Source organism: Rana temporaria, chromosome 3 (genome assembly GCF_905171775.1).
Source record: "Rana temporaria chromosome 3, aRanTem1.1, whole genome shotgun sequence".
Taxonomy (NCBI): domain Eukaryota; kingdom Metazoa; phylum Chordata; class Amphibia; order Anura; family Ranidae; genus Rana; species Rana temporaria.
In genome coordinates, this window is record NC_053491.1 from 386,832,002 (window position 1) to 386,853,248 (window position 21,247).

General features: G+C 44.6%; 1 protein-coding gene across 4 annotated transcripts in view; it reads left to right on the forward strand.

Annotated features, from left to right (window-relative positions):
• MKRN1 (makorin ring finger protein 1) overlaps nt 1–20,845 on the forward strand; it is a 37,206-nt gene extending 16,361 nt beyond the window's left edge. For all 4 annotated transcript variants that reach the window (XM_040345739.1, XM_040345737.1, XM_040345740.1 and 1 more), the window contains 5 exons: nt 514–737; nt 2,837–3,051; nt 4,513–4,623; nt 10,252–10,393; nt 20,412–20,845. In XM_040345739.1, the coding sequence (XP_040201673.1) occupies nt 514–737; nt 2,837–3,051; nt 4,513–4,623; nt 10,252–10,393; nt 20,412–20,621 (902 nt within the window). In that variant the 3' untranslated portion in view covers nt 20,622–20,845. The remainder of the gene's footprint in view (nt 1–513; nt 738–2,836; nt 3,052–4,512; nt 4,624–10,251; nt 10,394–20,411) is intronic.
• Nucleotides 20,846–21,247: the final 402 nt, after the last annotated feature.

Here is a 21,247-nt window from a genome sequence, read left to right on the forward strand (position 1 = left end):
CAAAATCTTCCTCTGTTACACAGAGAGGTGTACTGGGTTCTCTTCTTCTTCAATGCTCGGGGAAAGCCTGGCTGGAATTTTTTGAGGGCCTATTTTTCCTGTAAAATTCAAGTTCCCACCACCTTTTAGCCTCTCAAGCTTCATTATAAGTCGGTGGCCACCCATCATATTAAATATTAGAGGCACTGGGCCAAACCAAACTGGCTAGATCAGATTTTTGAACTTCTTTCCTTAGCCTCCAGTCAGTTTCTGTATGCTCCCTGGGACAGGAATTGAGTAACACTCCCCAAGTGGTGCACAATAATAAACTGACAGTGCTTCTAACACTTTCTTGCCCTGTCCAAGCTAAAACTATAGGTTAGGGTTTCACTTTCGTGATGATTAGGCTCTTAGTTTTGCTTGCTACATCTTTCATTAGGCAGCCGCTTCTTTGCTTGCCTCGGTACGAGTTTATTTTTTTTAAATGATACAATTTGTGAATCAAACGTGAGGAGAATTTTATTTTATTTCCAGGTCCGTCTGGCTCAGACACTGACACTCAGGAAACGTCACAACAAGAGGAGGATAAAGAGCAGCCGGCAGACCCCGAACTGAAGAAGCAGCTTTGTCCCTATGCCGCGGTGGGGGAATGTCGCTACGGAGAGAACTGCGTCTACCTACATGGAGACCCATGTGACATGTGCGGGCTACAGGTCCTTCACCCCACTGACATGTCTCAGAGGTCAGAACACAATAAGGTACAGGTAACAAGTATACGCTATAGAGCGATATGCTTTTTTCATATTTCACTTTTAAAGTGGTTGTAAACCTCAGACATTAATCTAAAGTCTGCAGGTCCCCATAGCTTTAGCTACAATGTTAAAGGATGCCCCCCCCCCCCTCCAGCGATGTGGCATCTGTTATTTGCTTCAATTCTCCATCGCTGCAGATGACCTTTTTCATCTGGCTGCCTTCAGGGTTTGGCATCTTCGCCCATCTTGATTGGGTGGACAAGGATGACCTAATTCCTGCACATAGGAGTTAATTCATCCCAGCATCCAAAGCATACCAGGAAGGAGATTTCAACGAGCTGCTAGTGCATGGCACAGTGTACCTTCTAAAGAAATAATGCTAAAAGGCAGAAGAGAAGCTTTAATTGTAAAAGACAGTCTCTCCTGTAATACTACCGACAAGCAAGTTTTCTTTATATAGGGCTATAAGGCTAATGCTATCTAGACCTCGTACTGCAGCAAAATGTGGCAATGATGCAAACCGATTTACATCAATGTCTCTTTACACTAATCAGTTGTGGTGCTTTGAGGAAATTAACCTGGCTACATTTTTCTGACTTGTTGTGGTGCATATTGCTGGAACACTAAAGTGTATTTTTGTACAATGTAACAAAGTGCAGTGCAACATAACGGTGTCAAAACTGGAAACTCAATGCACATGCAGCGTTGGTCATTATGAAGCTTTTTCCAAGCGGCCATAATACAAATGCATTTGGGTGGCAAAAATAAATGAATGCAATCTTTACACTAGGGGGAGAACCTCTGGGGCAATATAGGATGGGAAAGGACCTGGGGGTCCTAGTTGATGATAGCAGCAGCTTGGCATTGCATACCATTTCTGAGCTCAACAAAGCAAACAGAATATTGGCATGCATTAAAAAAGGGATTAACCCCCTCCAGAGATAAAGCGATTAATTCTTCCACTCTACTGGACTCTGGTCCGGCCGCACCTGGAGTATGCTGTCCTTCCTGAGGACTGGGCACCAGTCCACAGGAAGGGTGTACTGGAAATGGAGCAAAGAGGGGGCAACAAAGCTAATAAAGGGTCTGGAGGATATTGGTTATTAAGAAAGGTTGCGAGCACTGAACTTATTCTCTCTGGAGAAGACATGCTTGATTTCATTTTACAAATACCATACTGGTTACCCCACAATAAGGATAAAACTTTTTTGCGAAAGGGAGTTTAAGACACATGGCCACTCCTTAAAATTAGAAGAAAAGAGGTTTAACCATAAACTAAGTAGAGGATTCTTTACTGTAAGAGTGGCCAGGATGTGGAATTCCCTTCCACAGGCGGTGGGCTCAGCGGGGGGCATTGATAGTTTCGAAAAACTATTGGATAAACACCTGAACGACCAACATACAGGGATATACAATATAATACTGACTTATAATCTCACACATAGGTTGGTCTTGTCTTTTTTCAACCTCATCTACTATGTAACTAATACTATGTATAAAACACGGTCACGAAATGGCACTGCGTGTGAAAGCCACATCAGAAATGGTGCAGATAAAAAATGGGAAAATTCAAAAGGTTTATTAAAGTGTTACTTTACCCACAACAGTAAAATCAGTCTGTATATACAGAAAAGCATGCTTGTTATACTCACTGTGGCATCTAAGTGGTTAATCCTGCACATTGTGGAAAAAAGGCGGTTTGATCCAGTGTTCTCTGCTCCGCCCCCTCTTCCGCTGTCCCCAATCCATCTCCTAATAGAATAGAGCCTTTGGGGCACTCTCTACATGCTCATTTTGGTGTGTATTTTTATTCTTGGGAGGGTGCATGTTATCGGCACAGAGCCAATCGGCACTATCCAGACACAGGGTCAGGGGTCCTGCAGCCTCATAGGACAATCCGACAGGCTTTAACCAGACACTGATAGAAGTCACACGACTGCTATATACTGTTGGTGAGAAAAGGTATTTAGCAGTTTATATTTATGTAAATGATTACATTTCCATGTTCTGTGTACTGTGGGAGACCAGCTATAGTGAATGCAGGGCCCTGGGTTTAGTAACACTTGATCTAGTTTCTCTGTTAACATTTTCTTTCCCCCACCTAGTCCTGCATCGAGGCGCATGAGAAAGACATGGAGTTGTCGTTTGCCATCCAGCGCAGTAAGGACATTGTGTGTGGCATCTGCATGGAGGTGGTATATGAAAAAACAAACCTCAGCGAGAGGCGTTTTGGCATCCTGTCAAACTGTAACCACTCCTACTGTCTAAAGTGTATACGAAGGTGGAGGAGCGCTAAGCAGTTTGAGAGCAAGATTATAAAGTGAGTATTCTGGTCGTGTATGTGTATATCCTGCTAGCACATGGGGCAGAACAGCACACCATGAAACACTCCAGACTTAATAAAAACATGTTTAGTTTGTATCACTAAACATAGCACCAATCTTGCTTTGCATGATTATAATTGAAACTATTGCAAATGATCAGACCTTCATAACTATGCACCTAGAATATTTTATGCCCACCCCAGATATTTTGTAAATCTATAGCGGCCTGATATTGCAAATCTTTAGAGGTCTGCTTCAAATCTATTTTAACCCCTTTAGCTGCCACTGACATACAGCATACTTTTGCTTTATTTTTACTTCACCACCCCTAAAAGATTTCAGTTTGTTCTTCAATTGCCAATTTTCTACCATTTTAAACAGGGGTGTGTGGACTTTTTATATACATTCTTTTTAAAATATGCAGATCTACTGACCTGCCTGATCTAGACCCCTTCTCAATTGGCTGACTTTCACGTTCATGTTTGGCACCTCTACTGCACTGTAGGAGGATGCAACACAGGTCAACACTCTGGAAGAATCCTCCCCAATCAGGGTTCTGTACATTTTTTGCTCATTACTGTCAACTCTCGCCTTACTGACAGGTCAGAACTCTACGATACAGGGCTGGGACTGGCAGAGCTATAAACTGTAAGCAGAGGGAGAGCAGACAGGGTTTATCCATCAGAATGTTGAATTTGTATCTCCCCAGAGCTCATATGCAGCCCGCATAATAGCCTCCTAATGGTAATCTTCTTTCTTCTTTCTTCTCTTGCATTTGCCGCCCCCCGGCTACACAGACAGAGTAGGAAGCATCACATCCCAAAATGCTGTACGGTGCTGGGCTGGCTCCTTTAGCAACTGATTACGATGTCAGCAGTTTGTAGGATGTGGGCAGGTGGCCCGCACAGCTTACTAAATGCGTGTTTAAGACAGCGGACTGGCACCGTTGTAATCAAAAAAACGGCTTAACTGGTGGCGAGAAGAATCTTTTACTAGATACCTGCTGAGTTGATGTTTTGGTAATTTTGCCCAGCACCCTGGTTGAGAAATGCTGCACTAGATAAATTTCAATGCGTGATTTGACTGAAAGGGGTGGGTAAGGGGCAGTCAGGCTAGAGAGGAATAAGCCTAGGTGATGCTGGGTACCCTCCAGCCAAATCACGTGTAGTGAATTCGGAGTAAGCAAAATCAGTACAACTGTGTGGGGACTGAAGGGGAAAGCTGGCGTTGCGTTTTGAAAGATAGTCGGCTATGGGAGTTTGAGATAGTGGTGCAATTTGCTAGATAATGCTGATGTGTGTGATTTAATTTTCCTAAATGTTGCTGCAGGTGCCACGCCAGTCCCTGAAAAACTCTACAGTGCTGCTTTTCATTTGATCATGCATAAAACATGTTGTAGTGTGGGTTTCTGCTTTTGGAACACTTTTTGTTTTTTATACTGTGCTTTTGTTGTTCAGGTCCTGTCCAGAGTGCCGAATCACCTCAAACTTTGTCATTCCTAGTGAGTACTGGGTTGAGGAAAAAGAGGACAAGCAGAAGCTAATCCTGAAGTACAAGGAGGCTATGAGGTAAATGGTCTTTCACTTTCTGCGTCCTTTGATGCAGTCAATAAGGAAGTCTAACCTGAATTCATGCAATGTTTTATTTTTGCATGCTTTTAGGTCAAAGCTGGATGAGTCCCAGTATCCTGGTAGCTTTAAAAAATAAAGCTGATGCTTCCTTCTTCTTCTTTTTTTTTTTTTTTTTTTTTTTTTTTTTTTTTTTTGGTGTTTTGTATATCTTGTCAAAGCAGCAGTTGCATTGTTTCATAAAGGGGTCTTCCTGTATTTTAATGGACAGGGCACTTTTACCCCCTTCCTGCCCAGGCCAATTTTCAGTTCTGTCGTACTTTGACAACGCTGTAGCCAAACAATTTTTTATAAAAAAAAATTATTTTAAAAAAAAAGACCGTTTTTTTTCTTTTGGTGGTATTTAATCACCACTGGGGTTATTTTTTACTAAACAAATGACAAAGGAGCGAAAAAAAAATTCTTTCACTGATGTGTGCTGATGAGGAGGCACTAATATGCAGCACTGGTGGGCAATAACAGGCATGCCTGATGGAGCTGCACTAATAATCATTGCACTGATTTATCAGTACAAATGTCCTCACTGAAAGATGCTTATCAGTTCTCCTCTACTTGCGCTATCAGGTATGCCGATAACTGGTACTTCCTATTTACACGTGATCAGTTGTGATTGGACACGGCTGATCATATGGTAAAGAGCCTACGTCGCAAGCCCTTAACCGTGATCGGAGATGCGTTGTGTTAGAGCATGGGTTTTCAAACTATGGCCCTCCAGTTGCTGAGGAACTACAATTCCCATCATGCCCAGTCATGTCTGTGAATGTCAGAGTTTTACAATGCCTTATGGGATGTGTAGTTCCACAACATCTGGAGGGCCATAGTTTGAGGATCCCTGTGTTAGAGGGACATGCCGTACCACCGATCACCATGCTGAACCCAATCCCCCCCCCCCCCCCCGGGGCGAGCACAGGCAGCTTTTTCTGAAGAGCGAGTGAGCATATTCAGCACACCATGGATCAACACTTCTGTCCAAAGGTGTCTTTTGAAAGAGATTACATCACAAAGATAGGTGCAACGTTTTGGAGCCGAGTAGGGCCCCTTCATCAGGCAAGTGATAAAGTGCAACAGTGTCAGAGCAGAATATAAATACATTATCCACCAATCGGAACATGCAAAAATGTTAAAGAATTGTAACGCCCCCACCCTGTGACATCAATCTGACATCAGAATCCCGCCAGAAACGTCAAAAACATAACGGGCAGTAAAACAACTTAAAGTAGCCTTGGGTAATCAATCTCTAATATTGCGGGATGCTACCGGCATGTGAAGTGTCGGTGTACATGTAGTAATCCGCACATCAACCAGATGCACCCGATCACAAACAAGTAGCCACTAGGACCAAGCTGTTTACTGTACGGGAGCTCTGGCCGCCAATCACGGCGTGCTACGTATGCCGTGCATGTGCATGGTGCTCTTGGCAACAAGGTGACGGGAGGACGCCTATTTGCGGGGGCCGCCGTTGCCACGGAATCCTGTGATGTACAGCCATGACCGCCTCAGGTAACCAACAGTGCAGAAGATGGTGCAAGCGTAAAGGAGCCAGGTTGGGAAAAGCGAGAAAAACAAAGTGATACAAAAGCGGGAGAAAGATCTGAGATGAATAAGATGAAAAATATAGAAATGTTAAAGAAAAGAGGAAAGTGAAATGGGGAGAAAAATAGAAAGAGAAAAGCATCAGGGGAGAGAAAAAGGAAAAATGTATGAAGCACATCAGACAGGAAACGGGGGAAGGGGGGGAAAATGACAAACGGTGGAGCGGAAAAAAGAGGGGGGGGAGTAAAGCAGGAAAATTAAGGAGGGGCCAAGAAAACAAAGAAAACTAAAGTAAAAACAAATGCAAATAAAAGTAAATATGAGAAAATAATAAATATAAATAAAAATACACATAAGAGCCGGTTCACACTGGGGCAACTCGTCAGGCGACTCAGCCGCCCGACAAGTCGCGTCCCATTCTATGCAATAGAACCGTTCTAATAGGAGCGACGCAAGTCGCTCCGACTTAGAAAAAGGTTCTTGTATGACTTCGGGGGCGACTTGCATTGACTTCTATACAGAAGTCCTTTTGCAAGTCGCCTCTGAAGTTGTCTTCAGGACACCTTGCCGAGTCGCCCCCGAAGTTGTGCTGCCCAAGTTTGAACCGGCTCTTACATTAATATTGAAAATAAATAAAACTATAAATGATAACAAGCAAAGATGAAACAAAATTAATCGGAGTGAAAACTAAATATAACAAGAATGAAACCAGGAATGCAAGTAACTATAAATCAAACATGCGGCCAAAGTAAGAAAAACATTGGCGAATCATTCCTATGTGAAGCACTCAATGCTCATACCATGGGATCAGCTTAGGTAATGAAAAAATCAAATGTTTAATATGCAAACCATCGGTGAACAAATAGTCACCTTCCAACCTCGGTATTCATGACTAATCGGTTGCCTTAGGCGATTATCACAGGTTGAGCATTGGGTGTGGGAAACAAAGGAAAAGAGCACAAACGAGAAAAGAAAAAAATATATATTTTACATGGTATGTACTATCCCCACTAATGCACTGCCCAGGCTAGGCATTAGTAGGAAATGAACAGTGTCTCATTTGTGTATTTCAAAGATCAATTATGCCAAGGTAGAAAATCCAAGAGATTATCTGTCATCAATGAAGCATGTAAGAGAAAGGTTGGTGTTGAGACCACCAGGCTGTACCGTGCCCAATGTGTGTCTCCTCCAATATGCCTTGCAGCAGAGGAATGACCGGTCTCAATCACCTCCCCTATTGGGTGGTTTGATGTGTTTGATAACCATCCCACGTAGTTCATGGACTTGGTGCTTAGATGTCAAAGTGTACTGCTACGACTTTGTTGGGGTCAGACCTGTTCAGCTTTTGGCCAAGGCTACCCTAATGTCGCTTCTGTGCTTCTGAAATCGTTTTTTAAAAGGGCCAACAGTTTTTTTTCCCACATTACAACACCCTCACCCTTAATGTTCTTATCCTCCTTGAGGGATTTTAAGTGCTGCAAAATATTCGGGACTCAAATTAGTTTGTGTTACTAGAAACGTCATGTTTGATTGTCCTAGTGTAGTTTTCAATGGAGTGGAACTGTCCTGGAGGCATGAACTTTTCTCTCCAGTCTAAAGGGGACTGTTGTTGTCTTGCCCGTTGTATTGGGTTGGGTATAGAAGAATTGTTTTATTTTCAATGTTCGTTCAAATCTAAACATTTCTACTTCAAAGTCAAACAGGTTAAGTCTATTTGTGGGACAAAATGAGAGCCCTTTGGACAAAAGTCTCGACTCTTGGTGATGGGTCTTGATGAGAGGTTGATTATCGGGCACGTCTGGTTTCCCGTCGTCCGCTGCTGCGTGGTGATTGAGCCGCCTGGTCTCTTGATGCCCCTCCTGGATCTGCGTTTCCACTGGCCACCGGAAAAAGGCTCATGTTGGTGACTTTTTGATTTATTTTGTTTCATCTTTGCTTGTTATCGTTTTTGCATTTATATTTTTTATTTTTATTTATTTTCAATATTTTATTTATTTTTTCCATATTTACTTTAATTTTTTTTATTTTATTTGCATTTATTTTTTTCTTAGTTTTTTTGACCCCTCCTTTATTTTCCTGCATTACAGTGCATCTTTTTTATTTTTTATTTTTATTTATTTTTTTCCCCTCCTATTTTTTTATCTTGTATCTTTCTCCCGCTTTTGGATCGCTCTTCTGTTGTGTTTTTTTTTTTTTTTTTTTTCTTTTCCCAGCCTGGCTCCTTGACGCTTGCATGCATCTTCTGCACTGTTGGTTACCTGATGCGGTGCCGGCCGTACCTCACGGGTTTCTGTGGTAACGGTGGCCCCGCAGATAGGCGTCCTTCCGTCACCCTGCTGCTAAGAGTGCTGTGCGCATGCGTGGCATGCCGTGATTGGCAGCCGGAGCTTCCATACTGTAAACCGCTGGGTCCTAGTGGCTACTTGTTTGGGACCTGGGGCATCTGGTTGATGTGCCCGATCTATTACACGTACACTGATGCTTCACATGTGGGTAGTATCCTGCAATATTAGAGATTGATTACCCCAGGCTACTTTAAGTTGTTTTGCTGCCTGTTATGTTTTAGATGTTTCTGGTGGGATTTTACATCAGATTGACGTCACAGGGTGGGGGCAGTACCGTTCGTTTCAATTTTTGCATGTTCTGATTGGTTGATAATGTATTTATATTCTGCTCTGACATCGTTGCTCTTTATCACATGCCTGACGAAAGTGCCATGCGCAGCTCCGAAACGTTGCACTTATATTTTGTGATGTGATCTCTTTCAATAAAAGAAACCTTTTGGACGGAAATATTGATCCATGGTGTGCTGGTGGATATGTTCACTTGCTTGATGTTTCCAGGACCCAACTGGTAATTGCTACAGCACCCACCATTTTAAGAGCCATACTTTCCAGCAACGTGTGCGATAGGAATGTTGATAAGATTGTTCTGTAGAGGACGCATAAACGCAGCGCATTTGAAGATATGGGAACCGCTGGTAAATCGCATGGTGCTAAAGCACCATGCAATTTCCTGGCTGTTGCGGCTTAAAAATGATGCAGGAACCTTTTTGCCAGCATGAAATACAGGCACCACAGCCCATTCAAATAAATGAGCTGTCCTGCCTGAGAAAAACGCGGCTGGCAAATCTTAAAGGGGTTGTAAAGACTTGGTGGTTCACCTTAATACATTCTATGCATTAGGGTGAAAAACCTACTGTGCTGCAGCAGCCCACTAGAGCCCCCCTTTTACTTACCTGGACCTGTTTGTTCTAGCGTTGAGGATGTCAATCAAAACCAGTGACACGGAAGCCAGGGGGCAGGGCTGAGTCCTGCTGTCTGTGTCAATGGACGCAGCAGCAGGACTCAGGAGCGCGCCTGCACTAGTGCCCCCAAGGAATGCGGCTCTCCGCGGGGGCACTCGGAGGATCGGGGTCATTCTGTGCAAAACCCTTGCACAGAAGCGGTAGGTATGAAATGTTTGTTTGTAAAAGTTTTTTTTTTTTTTTTTTTAATCACTTTTAAGCTAAAGCCATCTGCCCTTATCGTGCTAGTGAATAACGCACTCCTTTTTTTTCTAAGTGTATGTCTGGGCGAATGTAAGAAAAACATTTAGTGCATCTCTGTGTTGCATGCACCATCTTTTCGCTTAAAAATCCTAATAAAAAAAATAAAAAAGTGAGCTGACCACATGGTGTCTTTGTGGCACTGAAATTCCAAGAAGTGTAATCGGCCTTGCAGTTTTCTTCTGCTGAACTACTGAACTCTTCTCTCATGCTCATTAATTCCATTACATGATTGGGTTGTTTTGTAAACCAGCAAAGGAGAACTAGTCCTCCCATCCCATTGGCTAGAAAATAATGCACATAACCAAGGGATGGGAAAGGAATGCATGCAATATATTTGTAGTTTTACTGGATCCTAGGAGGCGTTCAAACACACTGGAACAAATGCCAGGTTTATACTACACAGTACTCCTTTCTGATCATCCAAGACATGGTAAAGAATGTTGTTCAAATTTTGTAGTTGAGAGGCTTGTTTGTTTTATTTCCAGCAACAAATCTTGCCGGTATTTTGACGAAGGCCGTGGCACCTGTCCATTTGGAGGCAACTGTTTTTACAAACATGCATACCCTGATGGCCGTATAGAAGAACCACAGCCACGACAAAAAGGGGGCATGTCCAGCAGGTATCGGGTAAGTTGCCCACACATTATGACGTTTTGCTGTTCTTGTCACATTCTCTCCTACCAGATGGTGCTTTAATGCTTGTTACTTTTTTAATAGATCATGTAAGCAAGTAGAACTGTGGTCATACTATATAAACATTCGAATATGTACAGTGCATCCAAAAGTATTCCCAGCGCATCCCTTTTTCCACATTTTGTCATGTTACAGCCTTATTCCAAAATGGATTAAATTTATTATTTTCCTCAAAATTCTACAAACGGTACCCCATAATGACAACGTGAAAGAAGTTTGTTTTGAAATCTTTGTACATTTTATAACAAAATGACATGTGCATATTTATTCACGGCCTTTGCTCAATACTATGTTGAAGCACCTTTTTGGCACAAATTACAGCCTCAAGTCACAAGCTTGGCACATATGTATGTATGCAGCCCTCAAAATTTCCACTCGCCTACTAGCATTTGGCGAGTGGATTTAAGCTGGGGGCGAGTAATGACAGGGATGCATGACCAATCTCCCTCCAATCTGTGCCTACACTTAGAGTCCCGATGAGATTGGCGGCCGAAGAGGAAAGGTGCATGCTCGGGAAAAGTAGTCTGATGAGCCGCGCACAGGCAGAGCAGTACACAGGTGCTCTCCTTACAATCCTCATTAAGCCATGGGACCTAACAGTATGACCTCTCTGAGCCTGCCCCCCTCCCCCCGACCAATGTAGCTAGAGAGCAGGGAGCAGGAAGTAATGAGTGAGGTTGAGGATTGCGAAAATTACCACTCCGGTGCAGCGCTCACTGAAAGTTGCCCTGACATGAGCAGCAGCCTTCCAGTTTGTGCAGTTTTCTTCTCCTTGTGCCCACCAGTTCAGCCTGAGCACTGTGAACAGACTGGTCTCAATGTGTGCTGTGCAGTGTCAGTGTGCGCTGTGCTATGGTGTCAATGGCTGTGCAGTTGTGTGGATCTCAGCGCTGGATTGTACTCCCTCCCGCTGTGCTGCAGTTCCTTTCCTCACTGCCAGCCTGAATAAAAGGGGGAAGTGGGGACATGCAAGTGTGGAGCCGCACACACAGGCTCTGATGATGAGATGAATAGGAGAGAGAGAGAGAGGATGGATGGGAGTTGCAGAGGAGACAGCAAGAGAATGGGGAAGAGTCCCAGTTCTAGTGCCCTGTCCCCCTGGTCTGCCCCAGTGCCCTGTCCCCCTGGTCTGCCCCCAGTGCCCTGTTCCATTTTGTTAAATTTGTTGTTGGCAATATTTAATTGTGCATAATTGATTCTGCATAAAACATTTAACAGTGTCATTCTATGAGATAATCTACGAGGGCGTGTTTACAGGTGCAATTAGGCGCAGGGCAGTGTATGAATTAGGTGGGGCAACTGGTGGCGAGTAACTCTTGAGGCCTGGCTAGTAGCTCAGGGCTTGAAATTTTGAGCCCTGTGTGTGTATGTATGTATGTATGTATGTATGTATTTTTTGGGCAGTTTCTCCCATTCTTCTTCGCAGGACCTTTCAAGCGCCATCAGGTTGAATGGGAAGCGTTGGTGCACACCTATTTTAAGATCTCTCCAGAGATGTTCAATCGGGTTCAAGTCTGGGCTCTGGCTCGGCCATTCGAGGACATTCACAGAGGTGTCCCGTAGCCACTACTTTTTGTTAACTTGGCTGTGTGCTTAGGGTCGTTGACCCTTCGCCCCAGTCTGAGGTCCAGAGCTCTCTGGAGCAGGTTTTTAACAAAGATTTCTCTTTACATTGCTGCATTCATCTTTCCCTTGATCTTGACTAGTCTTCCTGTTCCTGCTGCTGAAAAACATCCCCACAGCATGCTGCTGCCACCACCATGCTTCACTGTAGGGATGGTATTGGCCAGGTGATGAGCGATGCCTGGTTTCCTCAAGACATGACGCTTGCTGTTCAGGCCAAAGAGTTCAATCTTCTCAGACAAGAGAATTTTGTTTCTCATGGTCTGAGAGTCCTTCAGGTGCATTTTGGAAAAACTCAAGGTGGGCTGTCATGTGCCTTTTTACTCAGGAGTGGCTTCCATCTGACTGCTCTACCATACAGGCCTGATTGGTGGAGTGCTGCAGAGATTGTTCTACTGGAAGGTTCTCCTCTCTCCACAGAGAAACGCTGGAGCTCTGTCAGAGTGACCATCGGGTTCTTGGTCACCTTCCAGACTAAGGCCCTTTTCTCTAGTCGTCTTCCAGGACAGCCTCTTGAGACCTTGGGCTCCTCCCTCCGGGACAGGAAACACGTACACCCTTTTCTTTAAAGGGCAGTCCTCTAGATCTCCTCCTCAGTTATTGTGTTTCCTGCCAGAAGGGAAGGAGCACGTTTTTTTAGGGACTTTTTAAAAAAATGCTGGATTCCCTCTCTGCCTGGTACCCCTCTGCTCCTGCTAGGAAGAGAAGGTCACCGATTCCACTGCCGTCTGAAACTCAGAGAGAGTGGGAACCCTTGATGGCGGCATCCCCCCCGCAGTACCCAGTACCTGTTGCGTTGGCCTCAGCGCGGTACAGCAGCAATGGCGGCGAGAGACGCTGGCTGTGCCATGCCGCTCTGCACTGCAGATCCCCTTCCGGAGCGGCGCTGAGGGGCGGGACGGATGCGTTCCACAGGGCGGAAGTGCGTCACCAGAACGGCGTCATCAAGGGGCGCCGTCGAAACCTAGTCCCATTCGACTTAGGCGCAGCAGTGGAAGGAAGGCACATGGAGCGGTGTGTTCCAAACGCAGCCGGGCTGTTCAAGGTTCACAGGACTGATGGAGGAAGCGAGGCAGGCCACAGACTCCGGGTCCACCGGCTCCGGCGTCTCCCAGGTAAGAGGGGCTAGGCTGACTCCTTTTCTTACCTTGGGGGACCTGGTCTAAATTTATCTCGGGACCTTTTTTTCCCTCCCTGGGCAGGAACCTGTGGTGGAGGGCTCCCCAGCACTTCTTTTTCTGACACACGGTGTGGTTGTCAGGGGGCATTGTTTTCTATGTTCTAAACAACTCCTATGGTGTTTGTGTTTGATTTTAGGTCAAAACTCAGGACAAAACGCCAGCTCAAGCCCCTAAAAGAAAGTGCGCTGTATGTGGGGAAAAATTGGGTTCCAGTTGGAAAAAGCCTCTATGTATAGAGTGCATCTCCAGTCTGGTTAAAGACGACTCTGTGGCAGAATGCCAAAAAGTCTTATCTGTAAAAGATGAGCTGGCATCCACTTTTAGATCTTTCAGGGGAATGATGGATAGGATGCAGATGCCGTCCCCAGTATATAGGACCCCTAGTGCTCCGTCCTTGGCAACTCCAGTCGAAGGGGATGAGCATGAGGAGGAGGAAGCAGGAGGGTCCACTCGGTCCCAGGCTTCCTCTCAGGTAGATTCAGCTTCCGGCTCTGAGCTAGAGGAAGACTCTTCCGGGGGGACTAGATATAGGCTGTCTCTAGAAGATGTGGGAGACTTGCTTAAAGCAATATATGAAACCCTAGAGATCCGAGAGGAACAGGTCCAGCTATCTAAGCACGACCAGCTTTACCAAGGTAGTGCTGTAAAGACCAGGTGTTTTCCTGTTCATAAGTCGTTGGTAGAAACGATCTTGTTGGAGTGGGAGCAGCCAGAAAAAATACCTTTTTTTGCAGGGAACTTAAAGCGTAGGTTTCCTTTTGAGGAAGACACAACGCTCCCCTGGAACAAAGTCCCAAAGCTGGATGCACCTTTGGCCAGGGTATCAAAAAGAACTGACCTGGCCTTCGATGACCTTGGATCACTCAAAGATCCGATGGATAAAAGGGGTGACATCCTTTTAAAAAGGGCATGGGATGCTTCCACCATTGCACTTAAACCAGCGTTGGCGGCTACCTGTGTAGCCAGAAACTTGGAGTGTTGGCTCAATCAGCTCCAAGCACATATCACTGCTGGTACTTCCAGGCAACAGATCTTAAAATCCTTCCCGTTGCTCCTGAAGGCGGCTGGCTTCCTAGCTGATGCTTGCTCAGAATCGGTGAAACTAGCAGCCAGATCCGCAGCGTTAGTCAATGCAGCCAGAAGGTCAGTCTGGTTGAAGACATGGACCGGTGACACTGCATCAAAACTAAAACTCTGCGGCTTACCCTTTTCTGGCGATCACTTATTTGGTCCGGGTCTCCAGGAGGCACTAGAAAGGACACAAGATAAAAAGAAAGCCTTTCCGGAAAGAAAAAAGAAAGAAGTAAACAAACGCTTTTTTCGAGGGTTTAGGCAAAACCAGAAAGACCGGGATTCACATCCTAAAAAACATTGGTCGGGCCAAAAGGGACGTGGAAGAGGAGGAATCTTGTTTAACCCTCCTCAGGTTCCCCCCAAATCCCAGTGACACTCAGGTCCCTGTGGGAGGAAGACTGGGGGAGTTCCTCTCACAATTGACAGAATCTACAGTCAGTCCGTTTGTACACGACCTCATAGAAAACGGCTACAGGCTGGAATTTTCAGCTCCCCTCCCCTGATATTTTTGGTCACTCAACCTCCCAGAGACCGGGAGAAAGCAGGGGCCCTCCTTTTAGGGGACCTCTTGGACCAAAGGGTTTTGACGGAGGTTCCCCAGGAGGAGGAAGGTCAGGGGGTGTATTCACACGTCTTCGTAGTGAAAAAACCCTCAGGAAAGTACAGGCTGATTTTAAACCTTCGACCCCCTCAACAAATGGGTCCGGTACAAACGGTTCAGAATGGAATCGATATTTTCAGTCACCAGTCTGATCTTCCCAAAGTGTTATATGGCCACCGCGGACTTACGGGACGCATATTTACACATTCCGATTCGTCAGGAATGCCAAAAATTCCTGCGTCTAGCGGTGAGACTGGGTTCTGCTACCAAACATCTGCAATTCAGGGCCCTCCCCTTTGGCCTGTCTTCCTCGCCAAGGATTTTTACCAAAGTCCTAGCAGAGGCCCTGGCACCCCTGAGACTCCAGGGAGTAACAATAGTACCTTACCTAGACGATCTGTTGTTCATAGCCCCGTCAGGTCATCAGTTAGAGAGCGACCTGAAGGTAGCCCTGTCTTTCCTGCGTTCCCTGGGTTGGCTGGTCAATGAAGAAAAATCGCAGATGATGCCATCCCAGGAGGTAATGTATCTGGGATACAGAATATCCTCAGTAGAAAAGAAGATTTTCCTTCCCCAGGAAAAAATTCTCAAACTGGATCAGGCGGTTGCTCTCCTCCAGACGAATCAGGAGATCAGCATAAGGCAAGTTATGCGAGTTCTGGGTCTGATGTCGGCCTGTTTTCCGGCGGTACCCTGGGCCAGATTTCATTCGCGTCCTCTCCAGGCACATATGCTCAAACATTGGAGTGGCAGGAAGGAGGATTTGGACCTCCCAATACCTATCCCAAAGAGCATTCAAAGAAATCTATGGTGGTGGAGAGCCAGAGAAAACCTGGACAAGGGTCTTCTCTGGGATCCGCCAGTGGCTCTGGTAATGACCACCGACGCCAGCAGGGGGGGTTGGGGAGCCCACCTGGGAGAAGCTTGGACCCAGGGTCAGTGGTCGTCCTCAGAGGTCCTTCGGTCATCGAACCAAAAAGAACTGCTGGCCGTTCTAAAAGCCATTCAGGACTTCAAGTGCTATCTAGTGGGTCAGCATCTACAAATCAGGACGGACAAAACGCTGCCACAGTAGCTTATATAAACAAGCAAGGAGGCACAAGGAGCCCAGCCCTCCAGGCAACAGCTACACAGATCTTGATCTGGGCAGAGAAAGATCTAGTGCACCTTTCAGCTGTACACTTAAAGGGCTCTCTAAATACCCTGGCAGATTTCCTCAGCAGACAGGTAGTATGCCAGGACGAGTGGTCTCTAGACCAGGAGACTTTCTACCAGATAGTGTCGCTCTGGGGACTACCAGAGGTGGACCTGTTCGCAGCAGAGGGGAACAGGAAGGTTACAACATATTTTTCCATTCACCCACAAGACAGAGCGAAGGGGATAGACGCTTTCTCACATCCTTGGCATTTCAGCCTGGCATACGCATTCCCTCCAGTGAGGTTGATCCCCAGGGTAATTCAAAAATTTCTCAGGGAACCAGCGGATCTGATTCTGATAACGCCTTTCTGGCCCAAGCGGCCATGGTTCGCCAGCCTGAGGAGGCTGGCCCTGTATCCACCTTGGACACTTCCAGAAAAAGTAGATCTACTATCCATAGGTCCAGTCCTTCATCCTCAGATAAAGAACCTGAAACTAACTGCCTGGTTTCTGAGGAGCAACTATTGAAAGCACGGGGTTTTTCGGATAAAGTTGTCACGACTCTCTTAGGGTGTCGCAAACCTGTAACTAGAGCAATATACTCTAAGGTGTGGAAAAAATTCAATTCCTGGAAGATACAGCAAGGAATGAATCATTCTGACATTTCAGTAGTGCTAGAATTTTTGCAGGCAGGAGTGGACCTAGGCTTATCAGTCAGCACTCTCAAAGTACAGGCGGCTGCCCTAAGTATTTTTTTTGGATGTTCCTCTCCAACAGGATCGCTTCGTCAAAAACTTTTTCAAAAGTCTGACAAGATCTAATCCAACTAGGATTAGAGCCTGTCCCTCTTGGGATCTGTCCTTGGTACTGAAGGCTCTTACCAACAAACCTTTTGAACCGCTGGAGGAGTCTTCCCTGAAACATGTTACCCTTAAAACAGTCTTTCTAGTGGCCATAGCCTCAGCCAGGAGAGTCAACGATCTTCAGGCCCTCTCTATTAGGGAGCCCTTCCTATCTGTGTTTGATGATAGGATAGTCCTTAGGACGGATCCTAGCTTCCTACCCAAGGTAGCCTCTACCTTTCATAGGACTCGGGACATTGTCCTACCAACCTTGTTTTCCTCTTCAGAAGATGATGAAGGGGAATTTTTGTCCTTTTTGGATGTAAAAAGAAATCTTTTATTTTACTTAGAGGTCACAAAGAAATTTAGATTATGTGACTCACTTTTTGTTAACTTCTCAGGTGCCCGCAAGGGTCACAGAACGTCTAAATCCTCTATTGCCAGATGGCTCAGGATGTTGATTGTAGAAGCTTATATGTTAGGGGGTAGGGAACCACCTACAGTTAAAGCACATTCTACACGGGCAGTGGCGGTTTCCTGGGCAGAAAGAGCAGGAGCTTCCCCGGAAGAGATCTGTAAGGCGGCAGCCTGGACATCTTACTCAACCTTTGCAAGACATTACCGGTTGGACCTGCTGTCAGACAAGGATCAGGCCTTCGGACGAAGGGTCCTCCAGACAGTGGTCCCACCCTAAAAACCAGTAAGTTTCTTGCTTGTCATCTCAAGAGGCTGTCCTGGAAGACGACTAGAGAAAAACCGGAGTTAGGCTTACCGGTAACTCTGTTTCTAGGAGTCTTCCAGGACAGCTGGAGTTTTTCCCACCCGGTGTCTGTTAGGAACTGTAATTGTGGTGAAGATATAAAATGATCTAACGATGTGTTAGTAGACTATGTCTTTCAGGATCTTCTGGTATTTCTCGGGCAAACTGAGGAGGAGACCTGGAGGACTGCCCTTTAAAGAAAAGGGTGTACGTGTTTCCTGTCCCGGAGGGAGGAGCCCAAGGTCTCAAGAGGCTGTCCTGGAAGACTCCTAGAAACAGAGTTACTGGTAAGCCTAACTCCGGTTTTTTCCCTAGATCGCTCAGTTTGGCTGGGCGGTCCTCTCTAGGAAGAGTCCTGTGGTTTCAAACATTTTCCATTTATGATGGAGCCCACTGTGCTCATTATGACCTTCAATGCTGCAGACATTTTTCTGTACCCTTCCCTAAATCTGTGCCTCGATACAATCCTGTCTTGGAGGTCTACAGTCAATTCCTTGGACTTCATAGCTTGGTTTGCGCTCTGACATGCACTGTTAAATGTGGGACCTTATATAGACAGGTGTGTGTGCCTTTCCAAATCATGTCTAATCAACTGAATTAACCACAGGTGGACTCCAATCCAAGTTGTAGAAACATCTAAAGTTTGATCAGTGGAAACAAAATGCACCTGGGCTTAATTTTGAGTGTCATGTGATTTTTTTTTTTTTTTTTTTAATTTTGCAAAGATTTCAAACAAACTTCTTCTTTCACATGGTCATTATGGGGAATTGTTTGTAGAATTTTGAGGAAAATTAATGAATGTGTTTCTCAAAATGGTTACATTCAAGGTTTGCTGTCAATTGTAAACAATTTTTTATATTTCCAGCGCTTAGTCCGAACCCCTAAATCTCCCACACAATCCGTGTCCTGTACTAAATATAACATTTCTGTGCAAAGATAAAAGAAATTAAATCTTCAATATGTTTTGTGCATTGGTCAGAAAAAAAAGTTAAACACCAGATAATTAGACCCTCATAGATACATGGGTCATATCTGACAAGTGAAAATGTACAAATGGCCACTAGGTGTCACTCTTCCTCTTCTCCACATATGCATTATATGTCTGTTGTATGCTTCTGGTTTCCTCCCTAAAGTCTTTGTTTTTTATTTTCTAAATAGGTTCCTTTTAAGCTAGTACATTGTTGCTTCACTTACCTTTTCCTTAAATTTCCCTTCTAAAGGTAAGTGAACCAATAATGAACTAGCTTAAAGAAACCTATTTAGATTATTGGTTCACTTACCTTTTCCTTCGATTTCCCTTCTAAATGTTTTTTGTTTTCTTTGTCTGAATTTCCTGTTTTTCCTCAGTGACCTTTAAGTGAATGTAGTTCTTGGTCTTCAATCACAGTGTAGTATGTCAAAACGGATAAATAACAAATTTAAATTGTGCTCACATAAATATAAAAGTGCGCAATGTAAGTTGTAACTCTAAGCTCTGGGAATGTATTGTTTATAATTGCAGAACCTATCTGGGGTCGATAGGGTGACTTCAGTTGCTGGAGTTTAATTTGTTCTCTGGGGGGGGAGGAGGCTGTCCAAACTGCTGGTTCCATATTTACAAATATGCTGTCAATAATAACTCTTAGGCCTCATGCACACTGGACATTTTTTTTTACATTTTACAGCAGTTGTTTTTGGCAGTAGATGTTTTTTCTACAGGCATTAAACTCTCCATGTTCTCCTATGTGTCCATGCACACATAGTCTGTTATCAGCAGTTTTGGGCAGTAGTAAAAAAACAAACCCAAAACTAGTGGGTTCTGTGAGACGTTTTTCAGCTGTAAAAACGCCCTAACACTGAAACGCTCGTTGCTCACCAGCGTTTTTTATCCATTGAAAAATATATGTATAAAATTAGAGCCGCCTCTCATGTCTTGCTATTTACTTTAACCCTTTAAAATCGGTAATCTTTAGATTACTGTTCCCCCCTACACATTGCCTCCTGCTGACAAAGGTTAACATTCTGTTTTCCACTCGCAGCTTGACTGTCAGTGTGGCTCCTGATCATGTGATCGCCACATTGGCCATGACTTGTTCACATGGCTTTCTTTAAAAACAAAGCTGTGAATGCTGAAACTGTTCTCCTTTCTAGATGCACTTGATGAGCACCTTTTTAAAAGAAATACATTCCTTTTTCGTGTCCACACCATAATGTTTATCACCATAACTAACTGTAGATGCATGTTGCACCTCAAAATTATGTCCAATGCTCTGTGCATTGCATGATATCATTTCTCAAAAGAAAGTGGTGGCTTTATTCACGCGATCTTCAGCTGCTCCTTTTTCTAGGTTGAGTGACTTTCAGCATCGTTCAACCCACTTTTGTGAACCCAGGGTATCATGACTCTGCCCACTGTCTTGGACTCGCAGAAGCACGCTGCAGAGAGCATTGTGTTGTGTGGCAGCGCTTTAGGCAGCATTTAGGAACTGCCTATTACAGAGGCGGACCTGCGTCATTGAACTTGGACAAAGATTTAGGCTGCAGGGCTGCTTCAAAGAGTTGGGGTTGCAAATGTAAGGGAGGACTTGATCCACGAGTTGGGGTTTAACTATTGTAAATGTATTTAGCTAGGCAAATTAACCAATTTGTTAAGTTAACTGATGCATACTGTTTTCTTTGGTCTGAACATCAATGTTCTGTGGTCACAAAGAGGTTAAGGCCCTTTTAATGACTCCTTCTCGTTAACCCTTTCTAGGCCCAACGTAGGAACCGGTTTTGGGAATTTGAGGAGCGTGAAGGTGGGGATCCTTTTGACAACGATGATGATGACATGGTCACCTTTGAACTGGGCGAAATGCTTCTTATGCTGTTGGCAGCAGGTGCTGATGAAGACCTAACAGACTCAGAGGATGAGTGGGACTTGTTCCATGAAGAGCTGGACACTTTTTATGACCTGGACCTATAGCGCTAGTCAGAGGAGTTTGGACTGTCTGGGCCGTGTCAGACAGTAGCTATTTCCTGTGGTGTTGTGGCAGTGCCTGTGTTTCTCCTAGGCAGGCCTAAAATTCCAGGTGCTGTTGTAATAATTTTTACCTTGATGTCCTGTCTTCGTTCCCCCTTCCCCAGAGTGTTTGTTTCTCTGTTTCAAAATAATAATAATAAAAAAAAAAAATCTATAAAAAAAAAAAACGCACACAAATATACAAAATGAAATCAAGCGCACATGTGTGGATTTGTCACAGGCATTAATCTTGTTGCTTATTTTCGTCCTTGCTGCCTGTATTTTCCCTATTATCTATAAACTAGGGACAGATTGGTTGGACGTCAGTTAACATTATGCTTTTGTGCTAAAGGGTTGCCAGAAAATGCAGGAAAACCCATGTTGGGCTTTGAACACAGGATTCAGTGATGTACAAATTGCTGTAGCTTACCCCCTATAGATGACCTGTCTTTTTTTTTTTTTGTCTGTCCATTGTGACACAAGATGTCTTTTGCCTTATGGGTTATACTGGTGCCTGCAGGAGGATTGAACACTGGCAAAAAACATATTTAGGTGAGCCCATGATTACCTGCCAATGACCTAGAACGATA